At 44.3% G+C, this 18,292-nt stretch overlaps 1 protein-coding gene across 5 annotated transcripts in view; it reads left to right on the plus strand.

The window, feature by feature from the left end:
• SETBP1 (SET binding protein 1) overlaps positions 1-18,292 on the plus strand; it is a 271,500-nt gene that overhangs the window by 12,159 nt on the left and 241,049 nt on the right. For all 5 annotated transcript variants that reach the window (XM_040089732.2, XM_040089733.2, XM_040089735.2 and 2 more), the window contains exon 2: positions 4,644-5,301. In XM_040089732.2, the coding sequence (XP_039945666.1) occupies positions 4,813-5,301 (489 nt within the window). In that variant the 5' untranslated portion in view covers positions 4,644-4,812. The remainder of the gene's footprint in view (positions 1-4,643; positions 5,302-18,292) is intronic.

Consider the following 18,292-nt stretch of genomic DNA (forward strand, 5'->3'; position numbering starts at 1 on the left):
ACCTCCACTTTGCATGCCCTATGAGCCTCAGGTTTGCGCCTTAATTTCCCCTCACTTGAACCTGTTCAACAGAGGTTTTTTTTCTTTTTCACCCATTCATTTCAGATTCTATGAATGAAATTAAAGTAGTCTCAGTAGTTACAGTGCTATTAGTGTAGAAGGGATTTGAGCAGCACCTCTTAATATCACTCCCAACTCCCCTTTGGTGTTCCTAGTGCTTGAGCAGTTCAGTGGAACTGCAGAAACACTGGGCAGCTGAGCCTGCCTTGCTTGCATGTGTTTTGCTTGCTCCTAAAGTGGTTGCTGACACCCTTGTAATCATAGAATCAGAGAATCACTGAGGATGGAAAAGACCTCCAAGATCATCGAGTCCAAGCTTAAGGCAAAAGCTATGCCAAACATTATGTCCACTTTCATTTCATGGAGAATCCCTAGCAAGTGGATTTCTCCTCTCTCCTATTGACTCTCACCTCTGCTTTTGTCCTCAGCAAATTTTCACATCAATAACTTTATAGCTGTGGCATCTGAATACTCACAAGCACCAGGTTGCCTGAGGCAGAAGAAGGGGCTATATTCAGAACCCGTAATAGGAGACATCCAGTATGACCCAGAGAGGTCTTATACTTTAAGGCCTTTGCCTCCAGACTGTTTGAGGCACCCAGAGGAGTTGATGAGAAATGTGAGCACTGATAACAAGGCTGAGGAAGCAGGCGTTTGATTATTTCTCAGTACTTAACAGAGGAAGTGTGAATCTCTCCCTAATTAAGAGCTAATGCCAACTTCTGTGAAATCTGTTGTCATTCACCTGTGAATTATCCTCCTCAAATTTAACTTGACTGCAAAAAACCTGCTAGCAGTAACACTTTCCTCCGTGAGCTTAATTTGGATGGCAAAATGCTTCTGTAGCTGCTTATCGAATGGGACTTGATGCTGCTGAGCACTGGAGGCCTGGAAGGTCAGCTTGGTTAACCACTTAGAAGTTTAGATGTACTTTATGTCCTGGGTATTTAAAATAGAGCTCTTCCAGCAACAGGACAAGAAGGAATGGCTTTAAACCAACAGAGACCTCGTTTAAATTGGATATTGGGAAGAAATTTTTCCCTGTGAGCGTGGGGAGGTCCTGGCAGGTTGTCTAGAGAAGCTGTGGTTGCTCCATCCCTGGAAGTGTTCAAGACAAGGTTGAACATGCCTTGGAGCAACCTGGGATAGTAGAAGGTTTCCCTGCTCATGGCAAAGGGGTGGAACTGGATGAGTTTTAGCGTCCCTTCCAACAAAAACCATTCTATGATTCTGTGGTTCTGCTTGCAGGCACTCTGGAGAGGAGAGGTTTCTAGTAGAGGTTACACATTCAGAGGCCTGAAGGGAGGTTTCTAATTAGTCAAAGCACAGGTAGCCTGCCCAAACTAGAAAGACAAGTATGATGTCCCTGCACCCAAGTCATTTAACTATTAACCCTGAAGGAGAGTAAGGAGATATCTTAAACAATAACCCAGTTAATTCTGGGTGCAGCATTGAGTGCAGGGTTATTTGTTGCTACCTGTGGGTCTGATGATATCATCTGCAGACTCTTGGCAGAACAGGAGGCCAATATTTTTAGGCTGGGTTTTAAGGTGGATTTGGCATTAATTCATCTGACATGGGTGTAATGCTATGACTTTATCTGTTGCTTGTTTATGCTGAGCTGAAGGAACACGGCCAAGCAGGGATGAGTATTTTGATCTTATGACCCAGTGTTTGGGTCTCACAACCAGACTTTGGAGCAGAAACCTGGCTTTTTATTCACCCTCCATAAAACATTACCCAATGGCTCAAAACCTGAACGACTCTTCCTGTACCAGAGCCATAAGCTGCATTTAAGCTCCTGTTCAGCTGAGGATCTCAAGAGGGTTGGTTCATCATGGCAGTGTCATTTGTCCCTTCCTTGCACCATTGGTGGCTGCGGGTTCATCCTGCTGAGCTGCTCCAGAGCCTGCTCTTTGTAGCCAGCAGTGAAAGAGGTTAAAAGCCTGTGGGCGGAGGCCAGCACAGAGTGCCCATTGTACATGCCTGCATACCAGAGAGGTAACTCCCTGGAATGCTGCACCACTGAGCTTTTACCACCTTGTGTTTGTGTTGCAGCCCAGGAGAGTGTGTACATTGTGTCCCTTTCCAAGCAGATTAACAATGTAAAATGGCAGATAACAGGAGGACTTTTTTGTTGTTGTTGTTGTTGTTTTGTTTTGTTTTGGTGGGGCTTTTTTGGTTTTTTGTTTTTTTTTTTTTTTTTTTTTTGGTTTTTTTTTTGGGGGGGGGTTGGGGGGGGGGGGGTTGGTTGGTTGTTTGGTGTTTGGGTGTTTGGTTTTTGTTTGTTTGTTTTTTTGTTTAGGCTGGCTGAAAGAGGAAAGTGTCTCTGACTCCCATCACCTCCACAGGCACAAGGAGAGGCAAGGGGCAAAGTCAGTCAATCAGGTGGAGCAGCTCCTTGAAACTGGGTGGCTTTCATGTACTAACTTTGTTCGTAATTAGCAACCACCACATGGTCCGGGTTCAAAACTATGTAAGGGCTTTAAGTAACCCACTCTACAATGGGTTTGAAGGATGTAAGTGTAATCCTTGTTTCCCAGAGGTGAACTGGAGAGACTCACTGACCATGGCATGAGTCAGGGCAGGCATGCATGAGACCTTGGATCTGTTAGTTCCTCAAGATCATCTCAACCAAGGCCAGTATCACCAGCGCTGGGAAATAAGTCTTTCCACTACTGCAAGGAGATATGCAGCTTAAGTATAAATGTTTTTGTGGTGTATTTCTGTCTTCTGTGAGCTACAGAAACCATCCCTAAGGCCAGATGGCAACTCCAAGTTCTCTTTTCTCTTTTTTTCTTTTTTTTTTTTTTTTTTTCTTTCTGCTTGGGTTGTCAGCTTCTGCTATTTATGGGAACTTTATTTGAATTTCTGTCTGCTGGGACCTGGGTGAAGGTCACCTAGTGATTTCATGGAGCTCTAGGATGCTTAGGACTTTCCACTAGCAGCGATATATGCCCAGGTCAGACAAGTGATTCACAGTACATACTCCAGTACAAATGTGGATCTATAACTAATAAAATGAACTTGTTATTGCTTCTTGTTGAATTTCAAGCTCCTGCAAGGTACCTTTAAAAAGCTGAAAAGAAGCCAGTGGTACAGTGGCATGTGTTCCTTCTAGCTGAGCTGTGCTTTAGTGTGTACACTGGCACTCTTGTTCTGATTTGATGATAGGTAACAAGATAATTTTTGGTTTTCTTCTCAACAGCATATCAGTGCCAAGAATGACCTGGGAAATCCCTGGCTGTGCTCAGATCTTGATGGCAGTTGGTCAAGTGTAGCCGAGCTAATTTAGCAGGGAGCTACTCCTGAAAGAGCCAGCCTAAACCCCCAGCACCTGCTCATGCCAGTGCCTTCCTGTTTCCTTCTCCATTTGCCAGAATTGTTACTCCTCTGATCCACTGTGGGGCTGTTTCTCCTAAAGTAGCAGAAAATATATTTATTTCTCTCTACTAATTTTGTAGACTTACACTTTTGTGGATTTTTCTGCTAATTTTGTGACTGAAATTTCTTGCCAAGAGGGGAGTGTGTGGGAGGTGGCAATAAGGGAGTTTTAGGTAGGGTGTGTGAAAGCACCTCAATACCTTTTAAAACACCCCATAAGTATTACTTTTAACAAGATGTCCTTGGATGATACAACTTTTTCCTCAACTGAACATTTACAGCTTCTCCCTTTAACTGAGGGTTTGTAAGGTACCGAGCAGGAGTGTTTCCATCTCAAAGGGGTACACCTCTGATGTTTTAAAGAAAGATAAAATTTGCAAGATTGAGAGCACAGCCTGTGCATCATCCAGCCCAAGGCTTTCCCACAGAACAGTGGTACCTAATGGCATGAGTAGCTCTGGAAAATTTTGAGTTTAGCTTTCCTCCATGCACCTAAACGCTTGGGAAACTGACATGCGCTGAGAGAAGCTCAGGTGGATCCTACTGCAATTCCAGTACCCCACAGAGCATCTTGGGCTGCAGTTGGTCTCTAATGAATTATTCATCCAAAACAGGATTCCCACCAGAAGAGTTGGCAGTCAAGGACATGTCTCTCTCACACCTGGGAAGTGAAGAAATAGAGTTTGAAACTCTGCTGCTGATTCAGCGGGCAGCACCATGTTTGCTGTGCTCTGATCATTTGGTTATTATTTAACCTAAGTCAAGTGTCTGAGTTTACTTTTTCCCCCCCACTGGAAACCCTGTGACAGTAAGCATGTCAAGGTAATCAGGAGGTTCATGGGTGTGGAGAGCTGGCTGTCCCCTCATTCACTGCGTAAATCGAGTTGAAGACGTTTGCATTTAGACAACAATTTGGGTGTTTGTTTTGTTTGGTTTCTTTTTGTTTGTTTGTTTTAATACATATTAATTGTCATCAGTTTAACAATACACAATGGCTATTGTTCATTGCTTTGTGAGATCAGATCTAGCCCTCAGATATGCTGGTGAGCCTTGGTTTCCATTTTGCTTCAAGGAAAGCCCTTGAGATGCTGCAGGTGAAGCCTGAGTATGCCCCATGCCATTTCAATTATCCCCACACTCATCTGATATATGTGTGTATGTGCTAACTTCCTCATTTTTCTTCTCCTTTCTTTTGACAGTGGCACATTTGGTCTCTTCTGAGCATATTGCAGCCTCTGGGTGACCGGGACATTGAATTTGGTGGACAGTTGCCATTCACTCCCTGGGATCATATCAGCCCTTGCTTCCCTCATACCCTCCCTGACTCCCCTTACCTTCAACCACACTCGAGGGTGTTGCAGCATTGTCATGGAGCCCAGAGAGACTTTGAGCAGCTCCCGGCAAAGGGGAGGTGAGGCAGACTTTCTGCCAGCTGCTGTCACCTCTACAAAGCCTTTGCCTGTCTCAGGTTGTGCAGGGGAGACAATGTCTTCAGCAGGCGTGGGGAAAGGGATCCCAGTGAGCAGTGAGAGGCTGGAGCCCGAAGAAGAGGATGAGCTGGGTTCCGGAAGAGATGTGGATTCCACTTCCAATGCAGACAGCGAGAAATGGGTGGCAGGAGATGGCCTAGAGGAGCAGGAGTTTTCCATCAAGGAGGCTAACTTCACAGAGGGGAGTTTAAAGCTAAAGATCCAGACCACCAAGAGAGCAAAGAAGCCCCCAAAGAACTTGGAGAACTATATTTGCCCTCCCGAGATCAAAATCACCATCAAGCAGTCTGGGGAGCAGAAGCTTTCCAGAACTGGGAAAAATAGCAAGACGGCTAAAGAGGAGGACAGATCACACTCCAAAAAGAAGGTAGGTCCCATTCTTTTACATATTTCCAGTTTCTCCCAGAAGCAGAGGGAGAGAGGAGGAATGAATATTCCCAAACAATTTGTGTCCAAGGTACAGCCTTTGCAAGATTTGGCCTTGGAACAGCACAGGGCAAGCATCATCCTGCACTGCCACATATGCATCAGGAATGATCTTGGACTATCCTTCAGATGAACCAATTCAGAAGAGATCAAAAGTTCAACCAGGCCTCTTCTATTTTTGTATGTAATTGAGTTTTGAGATTAATGATTACATGAGTGAGAAATGAAGGAGCCCACTTCTAAACTGCTTTGTGCCTGAGCACTAATGTTCAAGCCTTTTGGCAGTTAAGGCATTCAACTGCATTTTTAAAATAGAGGTATGTTCATGGCGAACAATTGAATTCATTCCTGTATTCTGGGTGATGGGCTCCATTATTCTTGATTACAGCATTGTGTGAGTAGGACTATAGTTATGCTACAGAAAATACTTCCATTATAAGTCTCATTTTCTTCCAGATGCATATCATTTTCTTGAAATATCCTTCTGCAGAGAAATTTTTGATACTTTAAGCCTGGGTAAAAAAATTGAACTTTTTGGGTTTTTTTCACTTATTCAAGGATGAGAAAAGAAAGAAAATCCCCTCTTCATATGAGCTGTTTTTAGGAGCACCCTTTTGATTTGCTGTTGGCTTGATTTTTCTGTAGTGCCACGTATACTTAGTACATAGACCAAATTTAGTTTGAGCCTATTAAGCAGCACTGCTGTGGACAGAAATTTTTGGATTAGTGGTATTTTCTGTCCTAAGAATTAGCCAAGTGTATTTCATCAGGTCATAGTAAAAATACTTCACATCTGCTTCCTTGGTAACACGTGGGCTTCACGATGAGTTCAGACAGAACCCAGCTTTGATAAAAGATGCACAAACATCTCCAAAACGTGGGGAAAGTGATCTGGGACTTAGGCACCCACTGATTAGGGCTTGGGTCATGGCTTGGTTTTCCTGCTCATGCTGCTTTGATCCTTCTTCTCTCATACTTTATACATGTGATGGACGCTCAAAGGGCTACATGAAGCCGTGAGGAGGCTATTTGCCATCACCTCTTCCTGAGCAGACTGACTTAGACCAAAATTTTCATATTTCAAAATCACCTTTTTATGCATCAATGTTTTCCACTGACTCAAGGCAGAGCCCAGGGAGATTACCATCACTCACTTTTCTTACAAGCTGAACTTGAAAACAAACCAAACAAAGCAATTCAAGGGCATTTTTTTTCTCATTATCTTCTAAATCATGTAGTTTATGGGCAAGAAAGAGGTAGCTCTTTTAACACAGCAGAAGTTTGGCCCTGCTGTGTAACACAATACTTTGAGAAGAGATTTTCCCACCTATTGAAAAGGATGGGTTGCCTTCTTAGCACCAAACAGTGTTTAATTTCCACTTTCCTGTCCCCCCTGAATGTTTGTAGAGGTGTCAGGGGAAGCAGTAGTTTTATGAGACTATGTTCAGTGACAGCAAAGGTGTCACAAGCAATCCTTCCATATCTATGTACAGGGGAAATAAAGAACTGCAAACCTCTACCTACCATGGATGGACTGTGGAGAATATGACTGCACAAATTCAGAGCCTTCATTTCTATTTATCACCCAGTCTGATGGGCATGGAAGCTGTGTTCTTTTCTGTGTGGTCATCCAAAAGATTGAATAAATAAAGCTAAGCATAAGGAAGTTACACACACACACACACACACACACACACAAAAAAAAAAAAAAAAAAAAAGGCACTTTGTAGTATGGTTATGCTCAGGGTGATGACTTTAATTGCAGGAGGATATGTTTGAAAGAAACAGATCAAGGCTCAGACATGGCTGCATCCAGCTTGCACCTGTGTTCTGAGGTCCAAGCTGGCTGGGGCTGTGTTCACACACACCCTGTTCTCAAGCTGGGAGTGGTTTGGGTCAACACTGGTCTAATCTGGCCATTTAAGCAAATAAAAAAACCTCAGCACCCAGCAGGTGGGTGCTCTGAGCAGATGGGGAGAAGGCTGCTGTCCCAGTGCACCATTAGCATAACACCCAACGGCTGCTGCGCAGCAGCTGTTGAGCCGCAGCTGCAGCAGAGATGTCCCCAGCAGGGTTCTGGAAGACCCCAGTACTGTGATCTCAAGGGCTGTGATGCCTGGAGACCTACAGTCTGCATCTTCAGGATGGGGAATAACCTGTGTCCCTGCAGCCAGGGAGATATCAAACATGCCTGCCCCTCGGCTCGTGGGATTCCAGGATCAGGCTGTGAACACCTCAACACATCAAGGGGTGATCAAAGGCACTCCAGAAAGGGAGGCTGGGAGTGAGTGGGAGAAAAGTTCAGTGCTGGCAGAGTGATTTCTTCTATGGCCAATGTCTGTCTTCTGGTGGGTACAGAAATTTGGGGGGGAAAGACAACTAGGAGGAAACAGCAAGTTGAAACCCACTTGGAGATGTAGCTCTCTGTTCTATCTGTGTGTTTCCCTGGAAGAGCAGAGCATGCAGGAACCTTATGCATTTACTTACACAACCATTGAGAGCTGCAGCAGTGGTTGTGGGGGAAAAAACCGTGATTTGTCACATTTAAATGGCTTTGGCGGTTTTGAAATTCCAGCATTAGGCTGTTTTGATTGCCTGTTGCTTTAATCAGCACAAGCTCCAGAAATGCAGCTCCTGGCAGCAGAAGGAAGGAACAACACATTTAAAGAGTGGGACAGACCTTCAGCTGGCATCAATCCACTGTCTTTTATGGATTTTTGCCAGGAGAATTTGGCCCAATGTACATATTTCCCTTGCACATGGAGCATTATTTGGGTTTACCACCTTGCTCATGGATGCAGAGAATATACACAGACTGAGCTGCAAGTGCCATTCTTGTGCCTCTGGTGTGTGGGAGGAGTTGTCCTTCACATCACGGAGTAGCACCCAAATTTATTTTTCCCCTGAGGAAATGCAAACTCTATCAGGACTTGAAAAATCCCCTTAGCTTGTTGCATAATATTTCCAGCTACATCTCCAGCAGTCCCCAGTGGTTTGAAATACCACTTCAGCAATCTTGCAGGAGTTTCAATACACACAGCACAGAGAGCAAGTAATGAAAACATGGAAGCAATTTAAGTAACAGCATGTGGGTACACAAAGGACTGGTAATGCCAGCAATGTAAAAAGGGACTGTGAACTGGGGATATAACATTTATTCAGTGGCCACTTAGGGAGGAAGAAGATATGCCTGTTCTTAAGCTTTACACTGCTCTGCTAATTAGGCAATAGGGGTTAGTGCCTGATTTCTAAAGCTGTGGTCCAGAGAGCAGTGGTGATTAGAAGGGGACTCTGTGGAGAGCCACGATGATCATGTGCTGAGGCCCGGGGTTTTTGCGTTTGATTCCAGCTGCTACACTATATTAAAAGACATAAACATGCATTAAATACTTTCCTCATGTTGCTTTTCTGTGTGAGCAATCGCCCCAGGGATGTTATTCAATCCTGAATGGGAGGGGAGGGAATTCAGGAGAGGATCTTGCTGGGTGCAGTTGCTGATACCCCAGAGTGGGAAGGGAGGCAGAGGATGAGAGAATACCAGTGCTGGGGACCTCTGCTCTTCTGGCTTGAATGCCTGGTTTCAACCCAACAACTTTTGGGGTTTCTTTTAAGTCCAGACCACGCCGAAGTTTCACATCGTCTTCCTTTACTCAAAAAAAAAAAAAAAAAAAAAAAAAAAAAAGTTAGGGTAGTTTCCTAACCCTCTTCCTGGGGCTGCTCAGAAATTGAATCATAGTTTGAGCTGTTTCCCTGGCTGCTTGTGTGGCAATTGGAAAGTGCACAAATGTTCTGTAATAGTTTTCTCCTGTTTCAACCCTTTGGCACCTGAGGATGGAGCGGGCTGAACCATTGCCACTTCTAAACCCACAAATAGCTCCATTTCATTTAGTCTGATTGGAGGGAGAGTTAAGAAAAAAGCCAGGAGGCCAGAGGATGTCCTGCTGGCATGCTTGCAAGCCCTGCAACTGCTGCTCTCTCACCTGAAGCAGGGTTGTTTCGAGTCAACCACATCAGCAACACTAAAGGTGCTTTTTCCTTCAGCTAGGGAAACATATTATCAGTCTGGAATACTGAAAGTATGGCACCAAATGCAATGAAGCAACCTATCAGCATTCCCAGCCTGCCATGTAGAATTTAACAAGTCCCAGATGAACAGTTATTTCTCTGATTTTGTTTTGTTTCCTTTTTTTGTCCCTTCCCTGCATTTGTTTTTTGTTTATTTTTTTCTATTATCTTATGTCTGTAAATACTTCATTTTCTACCCCTTCTTTCTTTAGGCACAGCTTGACAAAGGTTCTTTGCAGCTGTCATCATATGCATAATGTGCTTCAGAGGATGTAACCTTGTGGTTTTGTAATTATTACTGCACTAGGGTTTTTTGAGAGCTTGGGATGGATGGATGCATTTTATTGCTGAGAGATAAGCACAGCAGCAAGTCAATTAAAGTAAAGCTTCCTTGTGTGTAGTCAGAGGAAATTCTATCTCTGGATTTTCTAGCAATGTTGGTGTTTTTTTTTTTTTTTCCTTTGAGTTTCTGTAGGTGCTTGCCATTTCTCTGCAGGAAGCAGTTCTCACACTTTCTCCCTTGAAATTCAATTCACAGTCTTCCTTTTCACTGCCCCACATAAGCAACTTTTTCTGGTGATTCACTTTTGCTTGAAGACTCTCCTATTCACATGCTCTCACCATTGTTGGTGCTGAATTGATTTTGCCTTTTTATTCTATATTCTTTTATTATATTTCTATACTCTTTACACATATATTTGTAGCTCTGTAGCCTATCATAGTATTTATAGTTAGCATTTTACCTACACTATTAGACAGAAAGACAAAATAAAATCCCTAGCAACTACAAGCTGTAGGTCCAAGGTTAGATTTTTGGGGAAGCCAAGGTTGAAACTAGCTGTCTGAGGCACATTTTCATAAACAAAATTTAGTCCCTATCTAAATGAGGGGGAAGTCAAAGAATATTGAACAGGGAAGGAATTACACCAGCAGAGTAGAGCTCAGCCTCTTCCCAGGTTATGGTATAGTGGTAGGGCCCGAGAAGTGCCAACACAGTGGACGAGCATTCTTCTAGCTGCCTCCAAGGCAAAACTGCCTCTTGAGCAGCTGAGAGATCAATGCAGAGCTGCTCTAACAGGTGCAAGTCTCCTGGCATTTTTAGTCTTTCTACACAAGTGCATGGGTGCAAAGCTACACAGACTCAGCTCTTTGATAGTCATCTCAGGTTCCCTTGAGGCTAGCTTCTCTTTCTACCACATTGTTGAAGGCACAAATTAAACAGCTACAGTTTGGTGGTCTCCCACCTCAGGTATCTTAGGCTCATCACACAAAAAGAACAAAAATGAATGGTTTTGGGGTTTTTTGTTTGTTTATTTTTGTGAAGAAATTAATTTCTTCACTTAAGAAACCAGTTTTTCTAGGAGCTGAGAAGCCCTTAAGTTCGTCTTGGTCCATGAAGGCACCTGAGGTGCTCATGCTGGGAGCTGAGTCATTTTGATCCCCCACATAGCCATCTAGAGGAGGCTGGTCAAACCTGAAGGTGGTTCAAAGCCATGAAGCGCTGGAGGGCTGGATTGCAGATTTTCACCCCTCCTTCTCCTCCAAAGCTTGCTGGAGAAGTGTCTGTCTTGCATCATGTCCTGGATACCTGGATATCTTGTGACAGGAATAAGGCAGAGTGTCTTTTCCAGCTCAGTGCTCTGCCTGAGCCAGCTGATGCACATCCTTCTGCTCCCAAAGAACTGTGATTTTTTTTTTTTTTTTTTTTTTTTTTCATCTAGTCAAGTGAATGCTAAAGGAGCAAACATCTGTGAGTGAAGGGATGGACAGAGGAAATATAAGCAGGCTTTTTTTGCTGAACACAGAGTGCCAAACAAGGAAGACTTGGTGTACTTGATTAGCTTCTGTATGACCAGAGCTTGGAGAGGCTGGCTGCATTGAGGACAGGTTTTGTTTTGCAGCAGTCTCTCTGTCCCATAGCTGAGTTTTGACGGCTTTCTGTGACATTTCCTTGTTTACTTGTGCTGTGTCTTTCTCTTCAAACCATGACAAAATATCCACACATCTGGTGTTGGGATTGAGGAGATGCTGCAAGGAAGTGACTGGGACAAGTGCAGGAAGCTGGGCATCTAGGTGGAGGTCCTTAGCTCCAGTCGCCAAACTGCAGGCAGAGAGAGTGCAAACCCTTGGCCAAGTCAATGCACACGTGTGGTTTCAAAAGTACTGTGGCCTCCAGACTAACAGAGATGGAGATGTGATGTGCTGGCGTGTACACCCAGGGCTGCAAACTGGTTGTGTTTTCATTTGCAGAGGTTTTGGGGTGTCAGTCCTTCATGTACATGATCACATTCTTCCAGCAACAGCTTTTTCCTGAAATGTTTCCTTTTCCCCCCTTCCAGGCATGCTTGACCACAGATATCTTACAGATTTTTCATCTTGACTTCCTTTTTCACACAAATACACAGACACAAAACACACAGAGCTAGCCCCCTCAGGTCAGGTCTAATTCTTCCTAAGCTTCACTCCCAAATGGGGCTTCTTGCTGGCCCCATTCTCCTGTCCAGCCAGTGGGACTGAGTGATGGACCCATTTTAGTTAATTTGAATGGAAAGCATATTTTTACCTGGCGCCCTCAGCTTGTCTTTTCTTTTGCTTTTTCTAAGAGAACAGAGACTTGTAAAAGTTGGTTTTGGGCCACTTTCCTCATATGTGACTTCTCTGCTGTCTAGTGATGATTGTACTTTTCAGTCAAGCCCTTTTTGGGAGCCTCTCAGAGTTCCCTTTCTTCTGGTCAGAGAACAATTTGAACAAAAACATTTTAGAATATTGTATCCCAAAGATTGTTATTCTGCATCACATTTCATCAAAACTGGACAAAATATTTAAAAAACATTGAGGATAGAGGATTGTGCAGGCAGAGAAGGACTTCGTGTGCATTCACATACACACAAACAGTGTGACCATGTTAGCCTTGTTTCCTTAGGAAACTGGTCTAAAAATATCCAGAATAAACAAAAATTGTTTTGTTTTTTAATGCTGAGACTTTTCCAACTCTTGGACATTAAAATTATTCCATTTCAGATGTGACCCTTGAGGACAAGCCCAGTTTGCTGTGTTTTCATAAGAGCACTATTTTCCATTTCTTGCCATGACTTCTAACATGAATTAGGCCAGAGGCTGTTGGCTTCTTCATTTCAGGACTTAAAGTGCTATTTCTACATTGTGGCTATATTTGGACTCTGAGATGCAGGTGGTTGCTATGAGGAAAGGGATTCTCAAGTCATGGGGAGTATACCAGTAGCATGACACTGCCTCCATGTAGGATGGACAGCAAACTCTACTTCTCCAGACTGGGCAGAGTTGTATCAGTCCAAACAACTTATTATTATTTTCCTGGTTTTTTGGAGCTGTGGGCTAGCAGTGAAAAGAACAGCATGAGGGCTAAGATGTCTTACTACAGGTTGCAAATGGGATTGTATACCAGGGACTGTGTCCAGGATGGATCAGCTGAAGATGAGGACATGGTCATTCAAGATAGTAAACCACAGCTGTGTTTGCAGAACCAAATGGGGTTTTAAGGTGCTGTCCCTTGCTGCTGTTGTGCATCCTTGTCTGCTGTTGGGAGGTCCTATAAAAAGGACCTGTACATCAAGAGAGCATGTCTTCCAGCAAGAATTTCATAAGTTCTGTAGAGAGGAGGAAAAGTGGAACCATCTTGTCTCTCTTAGTACAGAATGTGATATAGAACAACAAGATTAAGTGACTCACTCAAGGAACCTGTCACAGGCCGGGTTAGCGCTCAAGCTTTTTTCACTGAGCCACGGTTGCTTCACCATGACACAGCTGAGTCTCCCAGGAGTGGCCTGATCTCCAAGCACTGAGTGCACAGTCCTTCTGGAAACCAGTCCTTTTCTAGCTGTCGTTTAAACAGATCAATTTGTTTCAAAATTGTTAATTCTCTGCATCTTCACTGCTCACTTAAAAACAAAACTTGTCTCAGGGAAGAGCTGGGGCTGGATGCAGAAATAAAGGGGTGGAGTTTTGGGGCCGGCACGCAATCGGTTGACCCAGATGCCCTTAATAATTGCTTCTGCTCTGTAAACCCTAAAATGTGGTAAGAGTTGAATGAGGAATATCTATTGGAGGACTCATTATCTTCTCATCAGTTTCTCATGGCTCTCTCTCACCTGGGTGGCAAGGTTTGCAGAGAGAGATGGTATCTTTTTATTGACATCGGGTGTTAAAAAACTCTACCACTATAAACTTGGGTGGTTCATTGAGGAATTTCAGCACTTTGCAGCATCCTAACTTTATGTGAGCTGCTCTCCCTCCACATGGCTGAAAGATGAGAATAAGCCCTGAGGGGATTTGTGGGTAGTTCTGAGTTGCCCAATGCTCTAGCTTTCAAAAGGAATGTGGTGGCACTAGTAAATGAGCCAGAGCCGAGGACTTTGACAAGGAGAGGGCCTAGCACTGGACTTCAATGAGTCACCATGATCACACCCTCTCCTCACTGCAGGGTGGTGAGTCACTGCTTCCCCAGCTGGTGCTTCTGTGAGAAGGCACTTCTGTAACGTGGTTGGCAAGCATTTCCCAGGGGAGTGAATAGGAAACAGTTTCCTCATACCTCCGAGGTAGAGCTTGCACTGGGATTACTAAATAGACTTTTATCAGTAGTCTCCCCTGGTCCTCCATAGAACATTGTGTCAGCCTGGGTAGCTTCACCAAAATTTTACCCGCTGTATTCCCAGGTGGGTAATTTCATGAAAGGTCACTCTTAAGACTAAGAAAATTAGACCTGAGGAAGATATTTTTTTCTGCTGCAACACTAACAGGGTCTTGATCAGTCCTCATTTCTGCCTCCCACCAAAGTCTATTTAGCTGCAGAGACAGTCCCTACATTAATCACCTGTCTAATTCACATTAACAGGGAGACTGAAGGCACTTCTTTATTGCATTGTCCACTGGGAACTGCCACTGTTGGATTGACAAGGTGTTCTGGTTCTTATATCCCACATTGTGTGCAGGTTAGATGGGGATAATTAATTTGTCCTGTCCATTTTCTGACATTGTGTCCACCAGCAGACAGCTGGTGAAGCTCTCTTCCCAAAGACAGCCTCTTGCTTTTCATGGGATACTTTTATTCAATAATTTATGTAATTGGCAGGACAAATACCGCCCAGCCCTTTTTCTCTTTGGTCTTAATTCTATTGCACCACTCATTATATTCCTTATTCGAAGTGGGGGGTGGCAAAGCCTAGTTGCTTCCATGATTACAGCGCAGCCATTGCAGGAGGAAATGGGGAGAGGGTGATGGGGAGGGACTGATGTGTCCTTAGGTCATCAGCTCTGGATGTGGGCAGGAGCTGCTCTTAGTCACTGAGACAGCAACTGCCAGTGTGGCTCGTTGGGGAATATGTGAAGAACAGGGCAGCTCTGCGGGAGAGCAGCATATCCTTTGCTGCTCCTTGTGCTTTGGTTGGCAGCTGCATAGCCAAGCCATGCTTCATCCTTGGAGCTAGCTTGAGTCCTTGGGATGTAGGCTGTAACTGGGGTGCACTTGAAGAGAGTGGGAATTTGGCTGTTCTTGTTATCCAGAGGATGTTTTAAGGAAAAAGGCCAGCTTCTGATACACAGCCAGATGCTCAGCTGAGGCATTTGAGTGTGATAGAAGGTCTGGCAGTGATTTACCCTTGGCTTTCTGCATTTGAGTTCATACCAGTGATATACACGTAAGACTTTGGTAAAGTAGTGCTGTTGTAAATTACTCTCTAAATAAGCTTTTTATTATCTACACATTAACTTGGCTACTGAATTTCACTTCAACTTGCTTAGATGTTGGTGTTGAGGATTGTCCTAAGGTGTTGAAAAGATGGGAGATAGAAACCTTATCTCTTTTCAGTCTATCTGACCTCACTTAATCTAATATACTCAGCACAAGCCCGTGGGGTACAGCAGCTGCGTGCTGGAGATAGAAGTCGACTCAGTCCATCTTGGCCACATGGTTTAATAGGCCTATGAAATCCCTGGGTCAAAGGCCATCGACCATGCCCATCTTTGTCACGTCTCAGTGATGTGTATCCTGGCAGGTTTTTCTTTTTGTTCCTCCCTGTAATGGAAAGAACCATCTGCCGGGTTAGCTTTCAGAAAAATTTTGACAAATACCAATTTCCCTTTGTTGAGTGGGGAGTTTGTGACGGGGTGGGGGCACACAGGACAGAAGGAGGAAGGGGAGCCTGACCTAAAACCAAGCCAGTATTTTCAGGGATTTCAGAATAGCTTGTATTGTGTTTCCAACTCCCCAAGGAAGGGTTGTTCTTTTTATTCTTTTCTCTTTGGTTCGATTCCCTGCCACTCTGCAAGCAAGTCAGAAGCTGCAGCTGCTACTGTCAGCTGGGAAGGGAGTCCCCTTGTTTAAAAACCATGTGTTAATCCCTGGTTAGAAAAAGTAGCAATGCTTTATGCTGCCCTTATAGCCCCCTTCTCTCTCTGCATCTTGACTGCCTGAACGTAGACTTGCCACTTGTGTGGAAACAGATGAAGGTTGACACCAAAAAGGCTCAACAAGGACCACAAGTAGTATGAAGGCCTGTAAATAAGTAAGCCTAAGGCCTGGACAAACTGACCCAATATAGTTTTGAGAGTAGGGTGGGAGTCAGAACAGACTAGTGTGTTATGAAGTCTGGGGAAAAATTGTGGAGACCTTTAGGAGTGAGGGGAGTTCTTTTTGCCATAGCTGTTGGACACAGATGGGTAGAAGTGTTTGCTCATGTGGCCTCTGCTTTGTTCCCAAGGAAAAGCCAGCAGCCCGGGGGGAGAGAAATTTAAACAGTGAGGTAAGGAGAAAGGAGGATTTGGGTTCTGCCAGATGGAGACAGCCATGCAGGCAGTGCTGGAGAGGGTCTGATGGATAAATAAGAGGCCCAAGGGGCTCAGAAAGTTTACCATCAGGTGTGATACCACAGCACTGACAGGTGAATGCAAAGGTGGCCTAAGGCTGAAGCAGGAGAGAAAGAAAGGATTTTGATTATGACCATCAAAAAGCACCCTCCTATCTTTCCTAGAAGAACAAGAAAATGAATCACTACAAAGACAGGGAAAAAGGAATAAGATGACGGATGGTACTTACAGAAAATTGAAGCCAGTGCCCTGTAACTGTTATAGATCACAGAATGATTTGGGTTGTAATCCTTCGCCATGGGCAGAGACAACTTTAGACCATGTCACTACCGAATGCTACACAAAATGCAGGTTCTTGGCTTTTTCCTAAGGTTTTGAAGCAGAAAATTGAGGCAGACAGAGGTGTCTCACCCAGGGCCACTGGAGAAGGCATCCCACCACCCACTGCCCCAATTGTAGCAAGGACCCCTGCTCCCAGCCGTGGCTTGGTTGGATCGGTGATTCTCCCACCGTGCCCTGGATCTCCCCATCTACAGTCTGCAATTAACAACAGGGCTCCCTGCAGGCTTTTTCTGCCCCCCTTTCCCAGATGTGCCAGTGCAAGCAGGCTGGCGATGCCCACCCACCACGGGTGGCAGGTGGGCCAAAGCCCTCGCACTTGGGCTCCTTCCCAGCAGATTACTCCTGACCTCTGCTCCCCAGTTTGGGTTTCACGAAGGAGCCAGCAGCCACGGTCTGTACCCCACGCCGCAGCCGTGCCTTCCCCGCCGTGGCCTCTCGTTAATAAAGAGGTGTAATTGGGAGCTCTCCCTCCATCCCGTCTGCTGTGAGGCCATTTGTGTGCCAGAGGAGGAGGGGCAGCCCAGCTCGGAGGGGGGAGGCAGCAGCAGGGGAGAGAGGGAGGGAAATCTCCTTTGTGTGTTCAAGTAATTTAGGCCTCAGATGTTTTTGAGAGAGAAAAGCAAAAGAAAGGTTGATCGGCGCTGGCAAAGGTGTGCTCCTGATGCATAAATATATCCCGAGAGCAGAGGGAACAAAGTGCACCAAAGAAGTGTGGATTTAAGCGTTTTGTATTTGCTTCTTAAGTTTGCCAGGCGAGATGTGAGCCTTGGAAGAAGTCCAACCAATAACAACAACAACAAATAACAAAAAACAAAACAAAACAAAAAGTTTGGTCTGCTTAGCTGAGCTGAAAAGAATGAAAGGAAGCCTAGGAGTGGTGCTGGGTTTTGCACCCAATGAGTTTAGTTTCTGTTTTATATGTGCTAGCACGTTGCTTTTGGAGTAAAGATTTTCTTCTTCATGTGCACTAACACATTTTCTTTGGTGTTAAGATTGCAGTTTTCCTATGCTTCCCCATTTCCCGTCAACGCAATTAGACATCTCTCTTTTTTAAAAATGAGAATAGAAACTCAGACAAAACAAGGGACAAACATTCCGCTCACTTTAGGTTGAAGTAAAGCTCCACTTTTAAGCCTCATTGAGAGCCCTAAATTAAGTTGAAAATGTGTATTCTCTGAAGGGTGGGTTTTGCCATTGAAACCCCTGAGTTTCAAATATGTGAAAGTCGCAGAAAAATGCACATGGGATATGCAGGGGGAGGCTTTTTTTGGGTTTTTGTTGTTGTTGTTTGTTTGTTTGGATTTTTTTGAAGTTAGAGAACAGGGTAGTGGGGTGAAAGAAAGAATTAGTTATGGCAAATCTTATTAGTGTCCATTGTAAGTGAAGAAGCAGAGACATATGGGACCACTTGCAACATTATTTATTGTTTATTCAGCTTCATAACCGAAGCAAATTTTTTTTGCATAGTGTCATTTAGTTAGCAGCTGGAGGGGTGTGGAAGGTGTGTGTCTATGATGCAAAAAGCAGGGAAGAGCGAACACAGTATTGGTATTCCATTAAAACTGATGTTCAGTGCTTTGTTTGTCAGGTTTTGGCAAGGCTTTTTGCTTTGAAAGCCATTCAGAGAGGATCGAAGCAGATGGCAGGGAGATCCTGTTTGTGTTATTTTTGGACATTCCCATTGA

Source organism: Hirundo rustica, chromosome Z, assembly GCF_015227805.2.
Source record: "Hirundo rustica isolate bHirRus1 chromosome Z, bHirRus1.pri.v3, whole genome shotgun sequence".
NCBI lineage: Eukaryota > Metazoa > Chordata > Aves > Passeriformes > Hirundinidae > Hirundo > Hirundo rustica.